Here is a 21739-nt window from a genome sequence, read left to right as displayed (position 1 = left end):
CTGAATGAAAAATGTAGAATTGAATGAGGTTTTATTTATTTTACTCTTAAAGTGTTATGTTCATGTCATGCTATTGTTAGAATTCATCTGACTGGTAAACCAGATGTAATTTAACTCCGGTGTGAATATAGAGCTGGTACGGTTGTGGCAGTGTCATGCTGTGGGGACGTTTTCCTTCGGTCAGGAAAGGGAAGCTGGTCTCCAGGTAATAGTAGTTTCTGAAACAAACCTACAGCTGAAAATTCAGCAATAAACAAAAAAAGAAAATAAAAACAAGAAAGCTTCCACAAATTATTGACTGAGGTTTATTCAATGTAAATGCATGCCACACTTTTCAGATTTTTATTTGGAAAGAATAATGATGATAATAATAAATAAAACATGCATCAGTTTTTGTTTTGAAGTCAAGGATATGCAGAGTTTTTGGTTCAAATCTATGACAAAAAGTTAAAAAGTGCGTGAAAACGTTAAGGGACAGTATTTTGAGAGAGCAAGAAAGAGAGAGAAAGAGAGAGAGATAGAGAGAGAGAGAGAGACAAAGAGAGAGAGAGAGAGAGACCTAAAAACTAGCTTGTAACTTTATAGATGCACGGAGGAACTGGACCAAACTATGGACGTGTCTGCAACGAAACAAACTTGGGAGGTCAGAACTTTTTTTTACTGCATATCGTTTTGCATTAAAAGTTCTGCATAAGTCAGAACTTTAATGAAGCAGAACCATAATGCAATTTGGCTAAAAATAAGAAATATTCCACATTTCACACACACCCCAGAGTAGTGCTGTGGAGGAAAATTCAGGCGACTGCCAAGAGTCAAGATGGATTTTTCCTTTGGGAGCCATGACTGTTAAAAAATGTCAACTAAATGTATTCATATATGTATGTGTAATAGTATGGAATAGGGCTGACTGCACAAGAAACCCCCATGCGACTCTAAAATGGGGTCGATGTGGTTTTTAGCGATTTTGCAACTAATTTCTCCCTCTGTCATTTCAGGCTGCGGCTTCTTTAAATGGAGCAGGAAAACATTTTCCAGCATTTCTGGAAAAATGCAACCTTCTACCTGCCCTGCATGTTACAAACGAACCTATTAAGATTCCCAGAGATGTAATTATAAACAGCCTCAATTTCCTGTCGCCCTCGTTGCGTCGGCCGTCCAGACGCAACTTTCCATATTTCTTACTGGAGAAATCCCAGCTGCACCGACAACTTGCTCCCCGTGCTGAGTTGCAGAAAATAGGATGCGGCGCAGCAACGGCGCTGGTTGTCGTCTGCAGCTCTGACGATAGAGAAGTGAGATCGGCAATGAGGATTAAGGAAACAGGGGCAAAAGACGTTGCAGAGCCACAAAACAGACAAAAAGATAGAATGTGGAAAGGAATGAACTTAGAAGAGCCTCTGCAGTCAAAGATCCAGACACACAAAGATAATCTTTCAACTTTCAAAGAGGATTCTGCTTTGCAAAAAAGTCTTTGGGAACAACTTTCTTCAAAAGCTGCATCTAGTAGGGATGCAGATAGAGTTTACTTTCAGGGGCAAACCCTGCTGGCATCGAAAAAGAACAAAGGATCCATATATAGGTCACAGTACGCAATAAGGCCAGCCGGGGATAATGATATTGAATATTTCAGGAAGGAGTTAAACACAAAAGAAGCTGAGCCGCACTCCCCGCAGGGAGAGAAGGAAGCGGAAAATCCGAGCGCAAACAGAGAACAAAATGGAAACCAACAAATTTTGGCAAGCAGGTTACAAATTCAGCGGACAATTAAAGCGAATTATGCAGAAACTGTGCCATCTAAAACAGGCAAATCCAAATGTAAATGCCTTGTAGGAACAGGTCGCTTGTTGAAATTGTACCTAATGGACACAATGGAGATGACTGACATCGGATTAGCTAAAAAAGTATCAGAAGTTACTACCACTGAAGAGAATGTTGCTTTTAGAACCACGGAAGAGGCAAAAACAACAGCAGATGAATCAGTGAGACCAACGCCACCTTCAGTCAAAGAGGTCCAGACCGAAACGACAACAGCGAGGCCTCTGACTGAAGCAACCACGACGAAAATGGTGATCCAAGACACGACTGAAGTCTTCAGTCAAAGCAGCGCAACTGACATCCAGCCCAGCAGAGACCAGAGACAGACTACGCTACCTGACCCAGAGCATGAAACGGACTCTGAGCCAAGACTCAAGAAACATACAACGCCCAACGCACGAGCCACGTCTAATGTCCAGTTCTCCCGTCTCCGAATGAGAGACAACGGACGGGTAGTTGCAACGAAACACGGAGAGGACGATGAGAACTGGGCTGGAGAGGACACAAAACCCAGTCTGGTCCATCATGGAGGAGAATCACAAACCTTTTCTAAAAGTTCAGAGGTCATCCGAATGGAGGATGCAGAAAAAGATATGAAGGTAAATGAAACGTACAACAAACACTGTTATTTCAAAAGAAACATTAATATATTGATGTCTAATCATTTCCATTCATTGATGGAGAATAACGGTTTTTATTTTTTTATTACGGGTAAGCACTAGAAATGAACATGGAATCAAAGTCAAGAAAACAGTTATAACACCCTACAAACCCGTTGGCTAAGATTTTCCTGGTAGTCATCTTCCAGTTGCAGGGTTCAGTTCAGTTCAGCTCAGCTCAGTTCAGTTCACTTCAGTTCAGTTCACTTCAGTTCAGTTCACTTCACTTCAGTTCAGTTCAGTTCAGTTCAGTTCAGCTCAGTTCACTTCAGTTCAGTTCAGTTTTTTTGAGGAAAAAAATTAGATTCTGCCCAAGTAAGACCAAACTGTACCTGCCTATCAAACTTTCACATTGCATCCGTTGTGTTTTTACTTTTGCATCAGAGGAAACGGAAAGTGAAACAAAGCACGCCTGTGTGTAACAGTGCTGAAAACCAAAAGCGAAGAGATAAACACCAGGCCAGCTTCCTAACTAGAGAGAAAACAATATAGGAGTCTTTGTGTGTGTCCTGTTTGGGTCAAGGGAGCCAAACTTTATAACAACATTCTGCCCTCTGGTGGACAGATGAGAAAACACAAGCAAACCTGATCTGATGATGATCTGATGTTTATTAACCAGCAGATCAGCAGCAGGGTTTATTCTCATCATTTACCTTCTTCGCAGGCACCTGACGGCCCCGCCCCGCCCTGCAGAGGTCTGATTGACCGCACCGAGGCCGGCTGGGCCCACTGCCTGGAGATGCTTGGCAGACCCCGGTCCAGTCCGCTCTCTGCACAGGAAACTGCAGATGCTAGAAAGGTGCAGAAAGACCCATCGGGGGGAATCGGCCAAAGCCCTCTCATCAGCGACGAAGAGGATCACTTCTATTACTTTGACGGAGTGCTGAAAAGAGTTCAGAATAATGCGCAGGTCTACCACAGAAGGCAAAGACGGAGAAGACGGAGCTTTAGAAGCAGAATGACAAAGCCACGTCCAGAGGCTGATACAGAGAAACCAGGTCGATCACTTTACATGATTATTGCACAAACCTTAGAGCTAAGGCTATGAAAGAAAATACTCAACAACTGTTTTCCCTTCTGAATGTGTTTCCCACAACAGCACCCCCTACAGGCCAGTTAATGAAATGCAAAAGTCAGTCTGTTCAAATGGCATTTCCTCTTCATTAATCTGAGCAAACAAGGAGAGACAAGACAAAACTGCATTATTGAACCATCCACGTCGAAAGCGTTGAACTTTTCTCAGACTCCACACCATTTCGACCTGAAGTTTCAGATTATTTCGCTGGGATTTTCAGTTTGTCGCCAAGAAAACGGAGGGAAAAAGACAGAGAGAGAGAGAGACGTCAAAGTTTATCTGAAACCAAGTTTATCTGAAACCAATATAAAGGTTCTGCGTTCTATAATAGCCTAATAATGTTATTATGTCACAGAAAAAAAAACGGCGAGTTTTTTATTTATTTATACAAAATTCAGTGTGTATGTTATTATCTCCTCCCCAGTAGCTCCAAACACAAACAGCGTCCTGGGAAAACGGAGACAAAATGGAAACTGGGCTGTATTTTCTCTCAGCAGATTGTATATTTTGTCTGCAGTCGTTTCTGTTGGAAAATGCATTAGAAATTAATCTTCCAGCCCAACAAGAGGAATGAAAACAATGAAAAGAAAAGGACCTTTCCTCAGCGCAGCGGCCGTGTGGAGCGAATTGTTCCACAAATTCTGATTAAGCAGAAAACAATATTCAAATAAAACAAAACAAAACAAAAGAGAAAACAATTCAGAACAGAATAGCTGTTTCTGTTTTTGTGTACATTGCCTATGTTTTAAGACTTTCATCAAATGTTTTCTTTTTATGGCAACATGCAAACTGGCGCATTGTTGTTTTATGATGTTTCATCTGCTATTGTTGCCCGTTTTGTTTGACGTGAATGAAAATGTTTCCTAAACACAAACATTGGATTTATTGTTTGGTTTTACCCCTCTAGAGCCACAGTGGAGCAGAGATTTGGGAAGATTTATGACCCTGCAACATTTTTTACATTTTGCCAGTTGGTGCACAATTTTAAGTCAAACACATTTAGAGGGCAACATTTCCTCTTACTCTTTTTAGCGAAGAAGCTCAAATGCATTAAAGTTAGCTGGAGAGCAACTTTAAAGAGTGATCTTCAAATCCTTACACATTTCAGTCTGGACTTTGACTAGGCCATTCTAACATAAATAATCGAGTAAAAGAGTCTGAATACAGACACGTATCATTTTTTCCTTTTTTTACTTTTACTTGAAAACTAAGAATCCTTTATCTTCCACTTCCTATTCATATCCTGTTGCGGTTTGATTGCATGAAGTCCCATTAAAAGGAAAATATTGTTTGTTTTTGTAGCGAAACAAAGTGAGAAGATTTGTACAAAGCAGCATTGCTGTGGCCCTGACGTTCGCGATCCGAGGGCGGCCTAGAATTTCCAATTATCATTCTGGCAATTTCTTTCCTGAAAACTCAAAATGCTTTCAATTTAATAAAATGTTGCCATCCAGCTCAGAAAGATGCCAGTGCCTTTTTGTTCCCTTGTTTTAATTAAGCGAGTGTTAAGGAGTCGCCTGTTGCGAACCGCACGGTGCCCGGTAGGTTAGTCTGACCTTGTGTCTGATGATCACAGGGTCCTGTTGGAGGCTTCTGTCTGTGAGAGACACACAGGCGCCGCTCCGGGAAAACGAAAACTTGGCTTCAGTCAAAGTGGAAAAGAATCCCATAAAACCAGTCGATGCCACCCTGCTTTTCCTTTGCAGAAGCTATGAATGGGGTATATAAAGCCTGCTCTCCTCTGCCCTGATTAGTTGAAGAAAGTACTAAAAAACTGCACATTCCTGTTTCTGCAAGGTGATCCTTGACAGCAAGAGGTCAGGCTCAGAAATTGTTTTATGACTAAAAAAAAAGGTCTAAAAAAAGGGGAAGAATCTTTTCTTGTAAATGATTGTTGATGTGTTTTTGAACAACACAGAACTATTTAAAGATTGGTGATCGGCCAAAGAGCTGAAATCGGTGCACCCTTAATTACAACTGCGCTTTTCTTCTTCTACTCAGTTACGCTCAAGGAGAGCGTAACTGTAAAGTGGAGCAAAGATTAAACTTTTTAATTTATTCTTCTTTAGGTCACCTAAAACAAACAAACAAAAACAATACGACTCGTGTATGACCTTATCTTTATTTTTATATGAAGTCCATCCTTTTCCACAAATGACTGTCACTCTGTTGTAAAAACAACGAAAGTCCTCGCTTCTGTCTCATTTTCTTTAAATTTGCAAAAATAAAACAACAAAAAACAAACCCGACAGGTCCTGTCGGGTTTAGAAGATATAGAAGAGCGCCCTTGAACTGTATTTATACTATTTTCTCTATTTTTCCGTATTTAAATGGGTAGAAGAAGAACCTTGTCGTCGACGGGACTCCGCACTGCCCCCTGTCAGTGAAGTGCTGTACTTTCTGCCTCACACTGCGCATGTCCGCTGCGTATTTATGGCCGATCGTGAATTCTACGTACCTCACACACGTTCATTAAATATATTAGATAGATTGCGGAACGTCCGTCTATACAGAACATGTGTAACTATTGAGAGAACAGTAAAGAGCATGCGCCAACTGCCTGGCTTCATTCACTTTGTGACACAGCGCCACCGGAGGCGAGGCACGGCACTGCACTGTCTCGCCCCGGCCTTCTTTCTGTATTTCAATGGGCAATGAGTAAATCCAGCGATTTTGACCACAATACTGTCATTACCAATATAAATTCAAGTATAAAGGGATTGTTGAATGAAGTTATGTCGTTTAAAGAACTATAAAAAGGCAGGAACAGACTCCAATATGATGAGGTTTGTTTACAAACATTCTGCATCTGATCTGACTGACAGGACATCTGTGCACGTGAAAAAAAAAAAAAAAAAAAACGTCCAAAAGAGTAAAAGCTTTAATTGTAGAAAAGCATAACTTTACTGTTTAATAAGATGACTTTTTGAGAACTCCATCAAGTGATGTGATTTTACACGTTTCTTTTAATTAAGAACCAGTCTGAGATGTCTCTGTAAATACCAAATAGTGAAGACTGATTTACACTCTTACCTTACCATACGCTAATTAGGAGCATTTGCAACCTCCTCTTTTAACAGAAAACACTAATACCACCAAGAGACAAGATAATTGGAAGAGCTGTGAAAGCACTAACATCTGTGAATCCTGAAAAAACAAAAAAAAACAAAAAAAAAACAAACAACCGGTGATACTTTTTCCAGAGAAGCAGCAATTAAAACACTCATTTTACATTTACAACTGTACAAAACATTTATTTGAACTTGATGTAAAAACAGCTTTGTTGTATTTACATCACTTTGTATTTAAAGATCCATGACAACCAAACAGTAACTCAGAGAGGGGGAGAAATGGCTTAACGGTAATCTGGCAATTACAGAACTTAATGGAAATTAACTCAACAGCTTAGACTTGCACTAAGAGGCATATAAAAACAGAGATATAAAAAGAAAAATAATTCTACAGACACACACAAGCACACACGATGTGGTATGGAGTAAACTAGAGAATTGAATCATTTTTCCTGCTCTGCTGCATCCGGCCAACAGGAGAATTTAGCTGAAAAATGGATGCAACAGACACGGAAAAATACAACAGGATGGGCGTGTAGAGTAACTAGAAACGGGTGCAGGCTGCAGTTTCATGGTTTTGTCAATAGATGGCAGTGCCAGCACTGTAGCATCACTCATCAGCAACAATATATAACTCTAAATCTGTGCTTTTTACATAACAGTATGCAGAAAACAAAACAAACAAACAAACAAAAAACAGGCATAAACAAGAAACAAAAACAAACAAAAGAAACAACCAGTTTCTGGTTGATGAGCAGTTCCATAACTCATTATATTCACTTTGATTTCTAAATCCATTTTAATATAAACAAATATATTTCTAGGGCTTGCGGGTGCGCATAGGGTGAACTTTTAAAACACAAAATCTGAGCTACTTTTTATATCCAGAAAAGATTTCCTTCATCTTGCATCACCAGGAAACGCCGCGTAACCTGCCCCCGTCTCGTGGATTCGGGCGACGGGTCACGCGTTCAGTCGGTTAGCCGAAAACGGGTCGAACGTCCGAAGTTAATGGAAATTTAATTGGACGAGATACATTCTGCTTTAGGCGTCATGGAAACCTCCGCTCTGTCCTGAATACGGCAATCAGTTGATATTTAGAAAAAAAAAAAGAACAAAAAAGTAAAGTGTGATCTGCACACAGATCACACTCGACGCGCAAAGCTGGATTGTCGTTCTGAACCTAGTCCGACAAGCAGGAACAAAAAAAAAAAAAAAAAAATAAATTGCTACATTTTTTTTGTTGTTTTTGAAAGTGAAAAGATTTAATCTCAGTCATTTCTTTCTGTCTGTTTTTTTTGCCCTGCAGGGACGTCAAAACGACCGCGTGTTTTTGGCAATGGTATAAATAATCACAGATAATATTCATCTCAATAAATATGACAATAAATAGAATGACCTCTGAACTTCTCCGAGTCGCCACGGAAACGCCGAGGCGACCATCGACACCCCGATGGTTAGAAACGTCCTGTAAATTCCTTCTACAGTGTTTGAAAGTGAGAACACTGAACACACAAAGACCGCAAACACAACTAGAGCACAGTTTGAGGAACATAATGAAATTGTAGAAAAAAAACAAACAATGTTGAAGAGGTAAATACGTCATTAGTAGGGATGGATGTTAGTTTTTGTGAATATTTTTGCGGTGAGGATGGGATCTACAGAACACATTGAAACTTGACCTGTTTTCAGTTCAACATGTGCCACCAGGTATCAGTGCATCGAACAGGCACGGTATTAGCGGCACACGCCATGCCGCTCCTACAAACCAGTGTATATTATTCCTCGTCCCCTCCCCCCTTTTGCTCCGGCCAGTAGTGTCTCGTGACTTGGGTGGGACACGGCTAGAGACTTCTGTGCTTTCAGTGTCTTACTTCTTCACCGACCGCCAAGAACATCCAAATGTGTCGAACAGTCGAAGCCTTCGGGCTTCCATCAAAAGCATGTTTGAACGTTTTTCTTTGCTGCAGCATTTGGCGAGTAGTCAACAACTGACCGGTGTGTCTTGACTTTCCCCTTTTTTATGCTTCGTTTTTGTTAAATTTTTTTTTTGTCTGTTTTTTTTGTTGTTGTTGTTTTTAAAAGAAAAACTACTGGCTTTTAAAAGCATGGCTGAACAGCCACAAAAAGGAGGTAAGCCCTGTTCTGCGAGACACGGCGTTCGCCGGCGGCGGCTGTAGTTTGTTCAGGCGGCGAGTAGCGTTGGCGTTAGCTTCAGGGGGTGTCGGCGTGCTTGTAGTAGCCTCTCCTCAGGGCGGCGTGGGCGATGCACTCGGCCGAGCGCCGCTGGTCCATGCTCAGCAGCGCCTCCAGCAGGTCGTTGATGTCGGCCTTCAGCCCCTGCCTCTGCATCCAGTTCTTCAGCAGTTCGTACACTTTGTCACCGGGGGCGCCGCTCTCGGCGATCCGAATGTGGTTGTCGCTGATGCCGATCAGTCGGAAGAACTTGTTGTGGATCCGCACGTCCAGGTATTCGTCGAACAAGTCGAAGCTCTTCCTGAGGGACTTCTCCGACCCTTTGCAATCAGAGTAAACAAACGCGAGTAAACACTGAGGCAGAACACTGTGGTTATCTTCTCAAATAAAACTAAATAAATAAATCTTTAAGTGGGCAAGTAGTTTGTAATAGCACTGAATGCCACACCAGAACAGCATCTACAATAACTTGGTATTAGCAGAAGTGAAATTCTCCATATCCACATCATTAGATATCACTGCAGCCATCGCTCCTCTATGCTTTATACAGTCAGAGTGTTTAAGTGCATCTCCTTTCGGAGGATGTCAATTTAAAGCAATCAATGCGAGATCGAACTCTAAGATATGTCCTCTTCAATTCAGCAGCACAAAAGGCAGCAGAAGAAAGAGCAGAATGTTTCAAAGGCCTACAGGCTCAGATCAGGCCTGACGATCATGAGGTCAGCAGTCTATCAAGCACTAAAGCGGGAGATCTTGCGGAGATGTCAGGTTTCTTGACTTCCCCAATATCTGGCACGGGTTGCTGTGTGCTCTGCTGTTTTTTTGTGTTGGTGCAAAACAACAGGAAACAACAGAGATCCGTCTTACCAAGCAGTGGCAGCAATCGATGTCCAAGTGGGTCATCCTGTCGAAAGACAAAAAAGAAAAAGGCGTATATATAAGAAAATATGTGGAGAAAATAATAGAATGCTTAAAGTATTTTTTTTTTTTTTTTTTTTAGCATTTTGCTACTTTGCAATCACAAACTTCCAAGCATTTTGGAATTTTATTTTATTTTTAAAACGATTGATTTAATGCAAAGTAGAACAACACAAAAGCAGAATAAATTGTACAAAATGACAAAATGAGGCGTCCATTTCTTTTGGCTCCTCTACTTTTGTTGTGGCTGTTAATGTTGAATTTTTGTAAATCATAAGCTCTAACAATTTGGTGTTTTTTCAATCAATTTGCAACATATTTAAGTTAGTTTGGAACCAAAATCTTTGATTCACATTTTTGCATTTGGAATTGTTTTGATTTCTTTGGTAACTTTTAGACCCTCCCGTTAATCTTGAAGGGGGGGCGTGACAATATATGTATAAAGATATATATATATATTTTTTAACTGCTTTTTAAACTTGTAAAGATCACATTAAGTTTCATTTTCACCCATGTTGAAAGAATTTTTTAGTTAGTATTTTGTCTTTATTTTTCTAGAAATAGCATGGCATTAATTTTTCAAACTATCAGGTTGACAGTGCATTCCAGAAACAAACCACCTGTTGCCACCCACGCCCTTTCCCTGGAATAACTTTAGGTTTTGGAGCTCAGAAGGCCGCGACAACTTTGATACATGCAACTAAAAGAAAAGACTAACTCTCTCCATGTCCGATGAGTCAGTTTGGGAGTTTTCTCCACATCTTTGTGGACTGAAAATGTTCCAAACTCGGGACACTGTTTCACATCCTGAACCTGCTTTAAATGTCCCCAGCACTGTGTCCCTGAACTGCTCGCCAGAAATGTTCTCCACCAAACCTCTGAGGCCCTGAAGAGCAGCTGGATTTACAGAGAAGAAATTACAGCCAGATGAACTGAATCTACTGATTGTGTAACTTCTGAAGAAAACTGGATTGCACTGGATTTTATTTACGGGCCATTATAGCAAGAGGGAGAGATGCATCGATCCAATATCAATATCTTAGCATTCGTCCCGATATTTAAAAAATATATATCTAGATTGGATATTGGTGACAATGTGCGTGATTCATAAGGACAGATCTATTCAGTCTAATTCTATGCTTTTTCCTCTGAGCGACATCATGCTTCATTATTTATCTTCCATTATATTTTGAATTTTAAATTGCTCTTTCTGAACCATTTGAAAGAAGATTTTTTGCAGTTGAGTTTTTACATGTTCGACCAAGTCAGTCAACCTTTTTTGTCAGTTTCAGTTTGTTTGCTATTTATTTTACATTGGTTGTTACACCCCTAACTGCACCGACTGTGCAACTGTTGGTGTATTTAAGTGTGCTGTGCTGGTGTATACTTATCAAATCAATTTGCAATTATGTACATTTATGTCTGTGTTCAGAAAAAAACAAACAAATTTTAAGTCAACTGTTTTTACACTGTTTTTCCTAAAATCTCAGGTATGGATACCAAAAGTGCAAAAAAGTGGCTCTGTGCATCTCTAAGTATGACTGGCTGAATACAAACTCCTGCCAGACAGGTATATTTGTTCAAAAATGCTTAAAAGCATCCTTTTCGGTCTGCTTCACAAATAATGCACTACCCTGTGATGGTCTGTTGCATAAAATCCCAATAAAGTACTTTGAGGTTTTAGGCTGTGACGTAACGCCTGCTGATTTGCATCAAATGAGAGAAAAATGTTTGATTCTGCTGCTCTCACCGTGTCTGAAGGCAACTGCCTGAAGCCAGAGGGGCTGTGGTGCGGGGTGCTGCCAGGGGAGGCAGCGGTGGGCAGCGCCGACAGGCTCGTCTGGGACGAGCTGGTGGTGTTGGGCAAACTGTCGCCCAGACCGCGGTCCTCGTCCTCCAGAGGCGGGCAGGCCTTGGTCACGGGCTGCGTCTCCTGCAGCAGCGGTCGCGACTCTGGCCGGGGCTCCTCGCCCTCCAGGCCCGCGTTCTGGTTGTTCTGCTTTTCCTCCGCAGTGGCTCCACTCTCATCCTAACCGAGAAGAAAGGGGAAAAAGAATTTAGGTGAATGTTTGTTGTTTTTCCCCCCACATTATCTGGAGGTACATATGCAAAAATAAAATGATCAGACAGAACTTACAATGGGAATCTTTACGATTTCACTGGATTCACAAGAGCTTTTGAACCCTGTCAAAAACAAGAAAATTGTGTTAGAAAAAAATAATTTGCTGAATGTTGGTTATAAAAAGTTACAGGGACTTACATGCTACGTCGCATGAGTGCCGTCTCCGTAGGAACCACAAAATAACGGCAAAGACGACAATGACCATGATGCAGATCAAGACCACTAATACCAGAAACCCTGGAAGAGATTGTTTCATATGAGACAAATTCCCGCCTGGGCGGCGATTAATGTTCGACGAAAGGATGCGTGAAACTTACAGGTGTTTGTTGGCGGGTTGGGAACTGGAGGAGACCGAGGCGTTACCGTTTCGGTCGGGGACGGGTCTCGTTTTCGGCACACTGTGTTGGAAAAGGGTGTGCAACTCTTCACCTCCTCCTCGCCGGCTTTGCACCTGCGATGTAGTAGAAGTGGAGCAAATGCAACAAGAATCACATTAAAATAAATAATTCTCTGATACTTCTGAAGGTAATCCATCACTAATTTAATAAGCAATCTTGCATATTATCCATTCTAAAATTATATTGGTGTTTTCTTCACTCTTCGAATATGCATTTTTTTCACATATAATCTTGAAATACTTCTTGACTGTTAATTCTACGCAGATATTAGCTTACAGGTGGACTTATTGGGTGGCTTCTGAAATGATTTGGTTGCCACAGATTTTATCATCTGACTTTTGGCCAATTTTATAAAAGCATATCTTAAACCCATGCGATAAGTGTCTGGTTTCTGAGCACATGATCAGGTTCATACTCTCTGTTTAGTAAAATCACCTCCACAGCATGATGCTGCCACCACCATGTGCTGTGGTGGAGATTGTGTTGTCACGGTGATGTGGAGCGGTTTTCGAGGTCTCTCTTCAGGACTCAGAATTTATCTGAAGCGACACAGGATGCCTATTTACTAATTAAGTGATGCTACATGTGATTTCATTTAGGGGCCTCTTATCATGGGGTGGGGTGATCAATAAAAGCACAGCAGCAAGATTTTATACATAAATATATATATATATTTTTACAGAACCAATTAGGAATTACATTAGGTTCTTCAAATGCATAAAGTCCCAGAGGACAACAAAAACATTTGTGCTTGTAAAGCGGCAAAAAGTGGAAAAGTTCAATACGTATGAATACTTTGCAAGGTATTGAGATCTACAAATTAAGGGCTAAAAAGTGACTGTAAATGCTGTGAATGTTTAAGCAGCACTCACCTGGCACAGCGTTTGCAGACTTCACAGGCCTGGTCAGGAACGCAGAAGGTGCCGGGCCTGCACTCGCACTTGGTGTCCGTTGTGGTCGTGCAGGGAGTGATTACTCTTTCGTCTGTAGAAAAAAAAAAATAAATAATTGTATAACATTGTGAGAAAATTTCAAAACTGCCAACTCCAAATCAAATTGGTCATGTGAGTGTGTGTGACCTCTGTTAACTACGTCGAACCTGTTGATGCATATTCAGGACATAATGAGTAAGCGAGCAACAAAGAGAAACCTTTGTTGAATTTTCTGCTCTTTTTTTTAAGCTAATTTATAGCCATTTAGTGACCGTGCTGTGACATTTTCCATAAACGCATTAGTGTGACAATTAGGTTTCCTTCTTTCCGCTCACTTTAGCAGGAATATGAGAAACTTTGCGACTCTGGAAACATAAACGACGGCAGCTGCAGCTTTATTTAAACGGGTTACGTGAAAATTCTGGAAACCTAAAAAAAAACAACAAAAAACAAAGTTCACCTCCTTAAAACTCTAGCTTCAGTAAATAAGATGCTCATGCCTGCAGAAGTCAAAGAAATCTATTCCAGAGCAGTTTGTAAAATCTGTAATATTTCCATACCTTTACTGGAATTTTCTCCCAGGATTAATTGAAACAAAGTTAAGATACGGCCCTTTTGTCAGTTTTTTTCTCTCGTTCCATGACACTATTTCTCTAATATTTGGGCTTCATTGGAAAGCTAGTTGGTTACACTAACTTGCTGGCCAATATTCCAGCTGCAAGAGTACATCATGTTGGCTTTAAACAGACAATCTCTCATTGTCTGTTTCATATTTTGAAACAGACAAAATATGGCCTGTTTCACCTCAACAGTCACAGACGCAAATTATTAAACAGTAAACATGTTGTGATTGAGCGTGTTCTTGTCAGAGTGAAACACAGACTCCTTACGGTCACGCAGAGAACACAACCGCGGTTTTGTGACTCGCTCCACAACTGCTGCTCATGGGACAGCCGACGTCTTTCACTGTTATCGTTTGGGTAATGTATAATAATAAAAATGAAATTACTCCATACCAACGCAGAACAGTCGCCGGTTTTGTTCGACTGCTTTTCTCAAGGCATATAGGCCTTAAAGGACTGAGGGAAAATGCCATTTACTGCATGGCTGTTAAGTGCTGAGGCACTTACGCCCTCCAGCATCTGACAATTGTGAGAGCCACAAACTTTTGGAAAACAACAACTGATTGACCGTGAAAATGTGTCGCCTTAAAAACAACTACTAGAAAAAACATAACAAAACAGGAATGCTAACAGTTTTTGTAGCTTCATAGTAATGAAATGCATTACAAACATTTCTGAATAAAAAACCCCAGCACACTCTCAATTCATGATTCCTTTTGGTCTGTAAAAATAAAACGCTCTGCAGGTTAAGTTACGTCAAAGTGACATTAAAGAAAAGAAAGAAAAACATGTTTGTGTGGAAATGTAGTGTTAATACACAACAAAAAATAGTTTCTTCATATTGATTCAATGCATTTTTTAAATTCGTTGTTTATACTGACTGATAGAGTGGAACAACAAGAAGAACGCAGAAAGTTGCAGAAACTTGGAATAACTAATTACTTTGGCACAGCACAGAAAATATCAAGCAAAAAAAAAAAAGAAAAAAAAGAAGTTGATGGCTCATAAATAAAAAAAGCAACTAATATTCGGAACCAGTTTGGTGAGGTTTCAGAACTGAAGCATTTTGCACTGTGTACTTATTTTGCAGTTTTTCTGTACTGCAAAAAAAATAAAATAAAAATGGGTATAATTTAATTTATGGATGTTATTTTGTAAAAACATTTGATCAATTCTGACTGCGACTCTGTAGGTAGTCGTTTTGCAAACCAAAACATGTGAGTTTGATGTGCCTATGGGCAAAGCACCGAATCCCATGTTGCCTAGTGATTTGCATATATGAATGTGTGTGGATTATTCAGCACAAAATATACTATCCAAACACATTTGTAGCTGTCCTAATATGGATTTATCAAACAATTTGTATCAGAAGAAAACTTGTATATTCTTATTCCACATTTTGTGATACCAAAAACAATATAACCAGAATTAAACTTCGCTCAGGTGACTTTTGAAAACAACTGACATTTATTTATGGGTGTGAGAGTAAAGAGGGGGAATTTTTCTGTAAAAATGTTTACTTTAAATATCCTCAATTTATTCCAATTGTCATAGTTGTCTAGCCACAAAACAGCATTGGAGGAGGACAATGGTTTTCTAATCCATTTACATTTTCTGACTTAACACTTCTACGGTTTGAAGCCCTTTTTTATAAAATGTCAGAGAACGTTCCAGAATTACCGGCGTTTGGACCGGAGCTGCTCCCCGCTCGCTCCTTAACAAAGGGACAGTCGAGTTCTTGGAAAGTCTTGGCGTGGAAACAAGGAGGATGCCGGCCATTGCTGCTTTTAAGGTCAGGCTTTTTTTTTTTGGAAACGTAAACTCGTTCCACTAAACGTCTCGAACAGTGAGTCATGACCCCCGACTTTAGAAACCAGAGGTCCATCACATAAAAAAAATTAATAATAAAAAAAAAGAAAACTATGAAGTTTGTGATTTTAACATTATGAGTGGAAGAGCACCAAGGTGTGTGTGTGTGTGTGAGTGTGTGTGTGTGTGTGTTCAGAGGAAAGAACAGTCGTATTGAGCTGAGGACTCAGTCGGTTGGAATAGAGAGGTCAGCTGAAATTCACAGCTCCAGCCCAGACATTGTTTGTGAATTTAGTCATAACTGTTTGCCTTCTCCCTAATGTGATCAAGCTATAATTCAGGTTTCATTGTGCTCTATTGTTTTGTTGTTTAAAACCAGCAGAGGACCTTCACACTCAGTGTTTTGTTTCCTTCCCTGAGCCACACAGGCAAAAGTTTTTCCAATGGAAATGTGTCATGGAGGAGACAAGTTGATGGATGTCAGCTCAGTGGTGTGATGCTTAAATACAACACAAACAAGCTCGGAAGCTAGAAACATGATTACCAGCTTGGGGAAAATCAATAAATAAAGCACAAAACTGAAGTTGCAGCCAAGTCACCGACTAAGGAGTTCAGTTACATTAAACCGTCATGAACTCTGTGCCGCCTGAGTCTGTATTATAGAATCAGGTTGATGCACCAAAGCAACTTTTCACCAGTTTTTTTTAAAATTATTATTTTAATTTCAACTGAGGTCTGAAATATTACATGGTTAAATGGACCGGCACTAACCACAAAATACACTAAAGCAAAGTTCATTCATGTGACACCATACATGATTCATTAAATCAACAGCAGCTCCCAACAGGAAGTTCTGAAGTGTTTCACATCGCAGCGTGGCACAGAATAAGTGCAAGCACTCCACAATGCAACGTGGGACTTAAAAGTTTAAACTTAACTTTTTGTTTTAGTGTCACAAGATTATGAAAGGCATTAAAAAGATCAGGGAAAAAAAAAACAACAAACAACCAAAACCTTAAAAGCAAAATAAGTGAATAACCTATGTAACAGTATTCTCTTTTCTGTGGCTGCTGCCTTTCATCAGACACAAAGACGCCCAGTATGGGGGAAGACAATGACACACAGCCACACCCGGTTCAGCCAGGTAAGATGGACACACAGGCAAAACCTTCCCGAGACAAGTAACACGCTCGCATTCAGGCCGGGAAACAAAAACAACAAAGACACGCCCTGCTGCTCCATGTAACATCATAAGATCCCATTTTCAGCTGTGGACGTGAAAGGCGCAGGGCACAGACAAAGAGCTATCAGCTTTCCTAAAACAATACATCTTTGACAAGCAGGATCTTTAGAACACTCTGTGGTTATCTGATTTTTCTTTTAAAAGGCAAAGAATCAAATGGAGGGGAGACTCAGATAGGTGTCAGTGTTTTTTTTCTCCCCCATCTACGTTTTAAAGCACACTGGGATTCTGGAGCAAGTTGCTCACAGAAAATGGGAAATATGGTTAGAAAAACATTTTGTCTTATTTAGTGCCTAAATGGACATTTAAATAAGATAAGAAAATCCAATGAGATAATTTAGATGTGTAAAGAAATCAGCTGCTGACCTGAAGCAACTCTACACACAATTCCCACAGTCAAAAAAATTCTGTTTAGATTTTTTTTTAGACACAGTATTACTTTCTCTAGATAGAGTTTACAATTAATTGCACATTTTCCCATAAGAATGCAGCTGCTTCAGAATATAAATATTAATTTAGGTATAAAAAAACTGAAAAAAAACAAAAAAACAAACTAATTTTACATGTAGCAACACTCCTCAGAGCAGAAGTTGTCACTGAAAATCTGGGCCAATATCAATATCCGATAATAATATATCTCTCATTGCTGAAAAACAATAACAGATATAATTAATTGCAGACAATTATTTATAATGTATACATGTTCTTACCCCTTTGAGATCATAAAAAAGTTTAGCACACCTGCTTAAGTTAAACACCCTACATCATCGTCATATGGCCCAATAAAAAAACACCATCATAAAACACCAATAAAACACAGAAGGCATCAATATGGAAATAAACAATGGTTATTAATATCAACCTTGTTTTAGTTAATGGACTGATACTGACATTGGCCAATACCAATATCAATCCCAATATATTGTGCTATGAATTATGGACTGACTGCATCATGGTAAGGAGACTGGAAAAAATATTTTGACTGCCGTTAACTAAAATTAGTCCTGACAGAATTTTTTTCTGCCAAGTTAGCAACGTTAGCTCGCTACAATGCTTAGAAGACCAGTTTTGATCTGACAACTAGGACCTATTTACCATTTTTAAAAAAAAGAAAGACCAAATAAACTTTTTCCTCCAACTAATATTGAAGATGCATATTTTATTTTCGGAAAATACAAAATTTTATTGACCAATTAATAATAAACGATACATTTGTAAAGAAACTGAGAACTTGGCTACCTGGGCGACAGTGTGTGCAGGGCAGACAGCGGTTCATCCCATTTGGATGCTCGGTGTACGTCTGCCCGTGTTCACAGGACACACAGGTTCCTTCCTCCAGATCACCTTCACAGGGCTTCTGCACAAATGTTCCTGCAAATAAAATAAGAAAACAATCAGACCACAACTCATCTCCCCACAAATATAAATGTCCTGTCAATAATGACTCCATTATACAGATGCGCTTCCTGTTGAAACAGGCCGCACCACAGCACGACATTTCAGAGTGCTAGGCAGCCATAAGGTAAAGCGATGCTAAACACAGAGGAAACAGAAGTTTCTATGTTATACATGTCTTCTTTTTTTTATGTTCAGGAAGTGTTCGTGTCATAAGAGCTATAAGAGGGAATGATTGAGCGAACTACAAAGTGATTTGACCTACTTCACTCTGCTGGATTATTGTACTTATCATCTCTGTGATCAGCTCAAGCATGCCATGAATAAAACCACTTGATTCTCATGTGTTTTCAGGATTTATCTGATGTACAAATGGGAGGAAAAAAAAGAAGAAGAAAAAAAAGACTGAGGCATGGGGGGAAGACGCAACACAGAGCACAGACATCTTCAGTTAGAAATGTTTTCTTTTTTTTACTCGACTGTCACAGTTACTTAAAGATAACTTGGTGAAAAACAAATCTCTCCTCCATTAATTAATATGAGCTAATTAACAAGAACTAATTAACAAGTGGGAAAACAAGCAGGAATGAAGCGTTGTAGCTGCTGTCATTAAACGATGGAGGCCCACAGAAATAAACCAGCTGTCCTCTGGGATTTAGTTTTCAATCAATGCGTGTGATTGCATAAGTTACAGGCTGATTGATGAAGGTTGCCCCTGGAAGAGCCAGAGGAACAAAATACCAAAAACAAACCAGCATTAAAAATGAACTCAATCATAGACAAAAAACATTGTTTTTTCTCCCCAGAATTGAGAATTGCAAATGAAATAACTCAATAAGCCACCAGTAGAATACAGTAATTGCTTTCTGGCTAAATATATTCCGGGCCCAGGACAAGTTAAATGGTTTATCACATTATGTACATAATTAATTGAGAAGGTTGGTGCTTTTAATGACTTGGACCTTCAAAACAACTCTGACTTCAAGCCCTGGAGTTTCCACTTATTTTGTAGCTCTATTGGAGCTCAGACGGAGCGACGGGCTTTCTGCTCCTGGTCGTCGAGCCTTATTTCCAGACGGAGCGGTGCGGACAATATTTCCAAACTTTTCGGAGTTTGGAGGAGGAGGAAAATAATGTAATTTATAGTGTTCAAAGTTCAGAACACAGGAAGCGGACACTAAACTATATTTATTTATAGCATCTACTTGTAAATGATCTGTAAAACAAAGGGAGGGGGAACAGTTATCTGAAAAATATGCAAGAATCCCTAAACTTTTGGAACAAGGTTTCCTTCTAGTCTTCTGGTTCCTGAAAATCTGAGGATAGCTGAAAAAGAATAACATCAAGGGATAACAAATTTATATATTTTATAATTTTGTATTTTTCCTCAGGTGACAAACCAGACAAAGTTTTAGTTATATAAATGAATCATTTTCTTATTTACTTCTAATTCTTTTGAAGTTTTGCATCACGTTTTTAATTAATTTTGATGTATCTTATTAGAAAATAAATTACTGTTGTGTTCCTCTTGTTCTGCTAGTGTTTCTGATTACCCACATCGCTCAGTTGAAAGAATTAAATACCTATTAATACATGTTGATTGTTATTAGTCTTCCTTCATTTGTTTGTTTGGTCCTGGTGATGTTGAAGGACCTTTTCAATCCTATAGATGCAACAATCTGAGTTTTTCTGGCAACATATTTTTCCAGAGTTCTGACTCACTGATTCCAAGTTCAATCAAATGCAATTTTATGGTTTAGGATTACGCCACAAAAATGGAAATAAAAAAAATGCGTGTCTAAAAATGTACATAAGTAAGGTTTTGGATTTAAGACACACTGGAAGATACAATTATCCCCAATAGCAGTGAAGTATATATATCCCTGATTTTATTAGATTTTTTTCCCCCAACTGCAAAATACTGTTTGTTAATCCATTAAGAGGCAGAAAATGGTGGGAGCTTCTTATATGTGACACTATTAATAAATAAGAAAAAAAATACAGACTTCAGATATTTGAACGATCCAGTGAAAATGTTGATTAATTAACAAAACATTGCGGGAAATTGAACAAATATGCTGAAATTTTAATTGTTATCAGACTTTTTCCATACATGTGTGAATGTTAAAATAGGTTCTGAAAGAAAAAAATAAATAGCTGCCATGTAAGTTGCAATACACATTTTGCTTTCTGTATTGGAAAATAGGGCAAAATATTGATGCTTATGGTGACCTACATTTAGTTTATAATAAGTCAGCAAAATAATGACACTACTGTTAAAGGAAGCCAGTCAAATCTAGGCAATAAGGTTTATTAAAAGGCTCTTCTGTTTGAGTTTAAAAACAACTAAACAGAAATGATTACCTGCTAATGGAAAATTATGTTAAGAACAGAACAAATTATGTCTTATCTTTGCAGCAGCAAAGATAAGTTTAAAATCTTTCCAAAAGTCTGAATGAATTTGTAATTTTAGACTTCTAGCACTTTGCAGTGTTGCTCGGCAAGTTAAGCTAGAAATTAGATTAGAGAACATGGAGCATTGTTCTTTGTTGTGTTTTTTTAATGGGGCAGTAAGTGGTTCCTTTTAGAGTATTTAAGAGTTTTTCTCCTTCTTACCCTCCTTGCAGTTCAGGCAGCAGAGTCCTTGGTGGAGGTACTGCTCATTCTCCACACACGTCCTGAGTCGTCTCAGAGTGAGGTTTCTGTACTCCTCTCCGGACCACTGAGGGGCCGGGGGTTCTGCCGCGTGGCAAACAATCAGTGCTGCCACCACCACCTGCATCATCAAGGTCAGGGAAACAATAAAGACATTGGGTGGAAGGGGGGAAGAGAGAGAGAAGAGAAAGGCATGAGCTTTGATTTACTTTTTTGTGATTCCACACCATGCAGACTCATTCACTTAAACTCATCAGACGAAGGGGCAGCAAAAGACGAGAGCGTATCTTCATAGGAAACCTTGTGTGAGCAATCTATGACTTAATGCGAACCATCTGATCTGAACATCTGCTGTGGGAAAGCAATTAAGGAAGCCACGCAGCTGGTCACAACTAGGAGCAACATAATCTCATGAGCACAGGATGAGGAAACATACACCAACTAAATTACATGCGGCGCAGCATGCGGGCCAAATTTAATTACTCCACCATCGAGGTTCAAAAGGACAGAAGCTACTTCTTCTATTGTCGAGAGTTCGATAAGGTACCTTGGCTACCAGCGGCCCGGTGCTCATATTCAATGTGAATCCCAGAGATCCATTCATGTGTTAGATAATAACAGGCCTGTATAGGTGGGGTACAGAGAAGAATATAGCCAAACACTTTAGTGTGCCCCCCAGGCGCTGGTGTTTATTCACACGCTTTTCACCATGTCAACGTGAGAAGGCCCCATTCACTGGCAAACAACACACTTTAGTGCTTCTACTTCAAATGGCCCACATTCTTTAACCCGGCCTCTTTGAATGCCACGACATGTGAAACCACGACG

General features: G+C 39.6%; 1 protein-coding gene across 1 annotated transcript in view; it reads right to left on the bottom strand.

Moving 5' to 3' along the window:
• Nucleotides 1-6775: 6775 nt before the first annotated feature.
• Nucleotides 6776-21739, bottom strand: part of tnfrsfa (tumor necrosis factor receptor superfamily, member a) — a 28447-nt gene continuing 13483 nt past the window's right edge. Inside the window, exons 2-10 of the mRNA XM_055052643.1 lie at nucleotides 20873-21032; nucleotides 18101-18232; nucleotides 13127-13238; nucleotides 12174-12307; nucleotides 11995-12093; nucleotides 11872-11918; nucleotides 11485-11763; nucleotides 9684-9720; nucleotides 6776-9136 (exon numbers count right to left, since the gene is read on the bottom strand). Coding sequence (XP_054908618.1) covers nucleotides 8835-9136; nucleotides 9684-9720; nucleotides 11485-11763; nucleotides 11872-11918; nucleotides 11995-12093; nucleotides 12174-12307; nucleotides 13127-13238; nucleotides 18101-18232; nucleotides 20873-21032 — 1302 coding nt within the window. The 3' untranslated portion in view covers nucleotides 6776-8834. The remainder of the gene's footprint in view (nucleotides 9137-9683; nucleotides 9721-11484; nucleotides 11764-11871; nucleotides 11919-11994; nucleotides 12094-12173; nucleotides 12308-13126; nucleotides 13239-18100; nucleotides 18233-20872; nucleotides 21033-21739) is intronic.

Source organism: Poeciliopsis prolifica, unplaced genomic scaffold, assembly GCF_027474105.1.
Source record: "Poeciliopsis prolifica strain line A6 unplaced genomic scaffold, Auburn_PproV2 SCAFFOLD035, whole genome shotgun sequence".
Classification (NCBI taxonomy): domain Eukaryota; kingdom Metazoa; phylum Chordata; class Actinopteri; order Cyprinodontiformes; family Poeciliidae; genus Poeciliopsis; species Poeciliopsis prolifica.
This window is presented reverse-complemented; position numbering and strand designations above follow the sequence as displayed.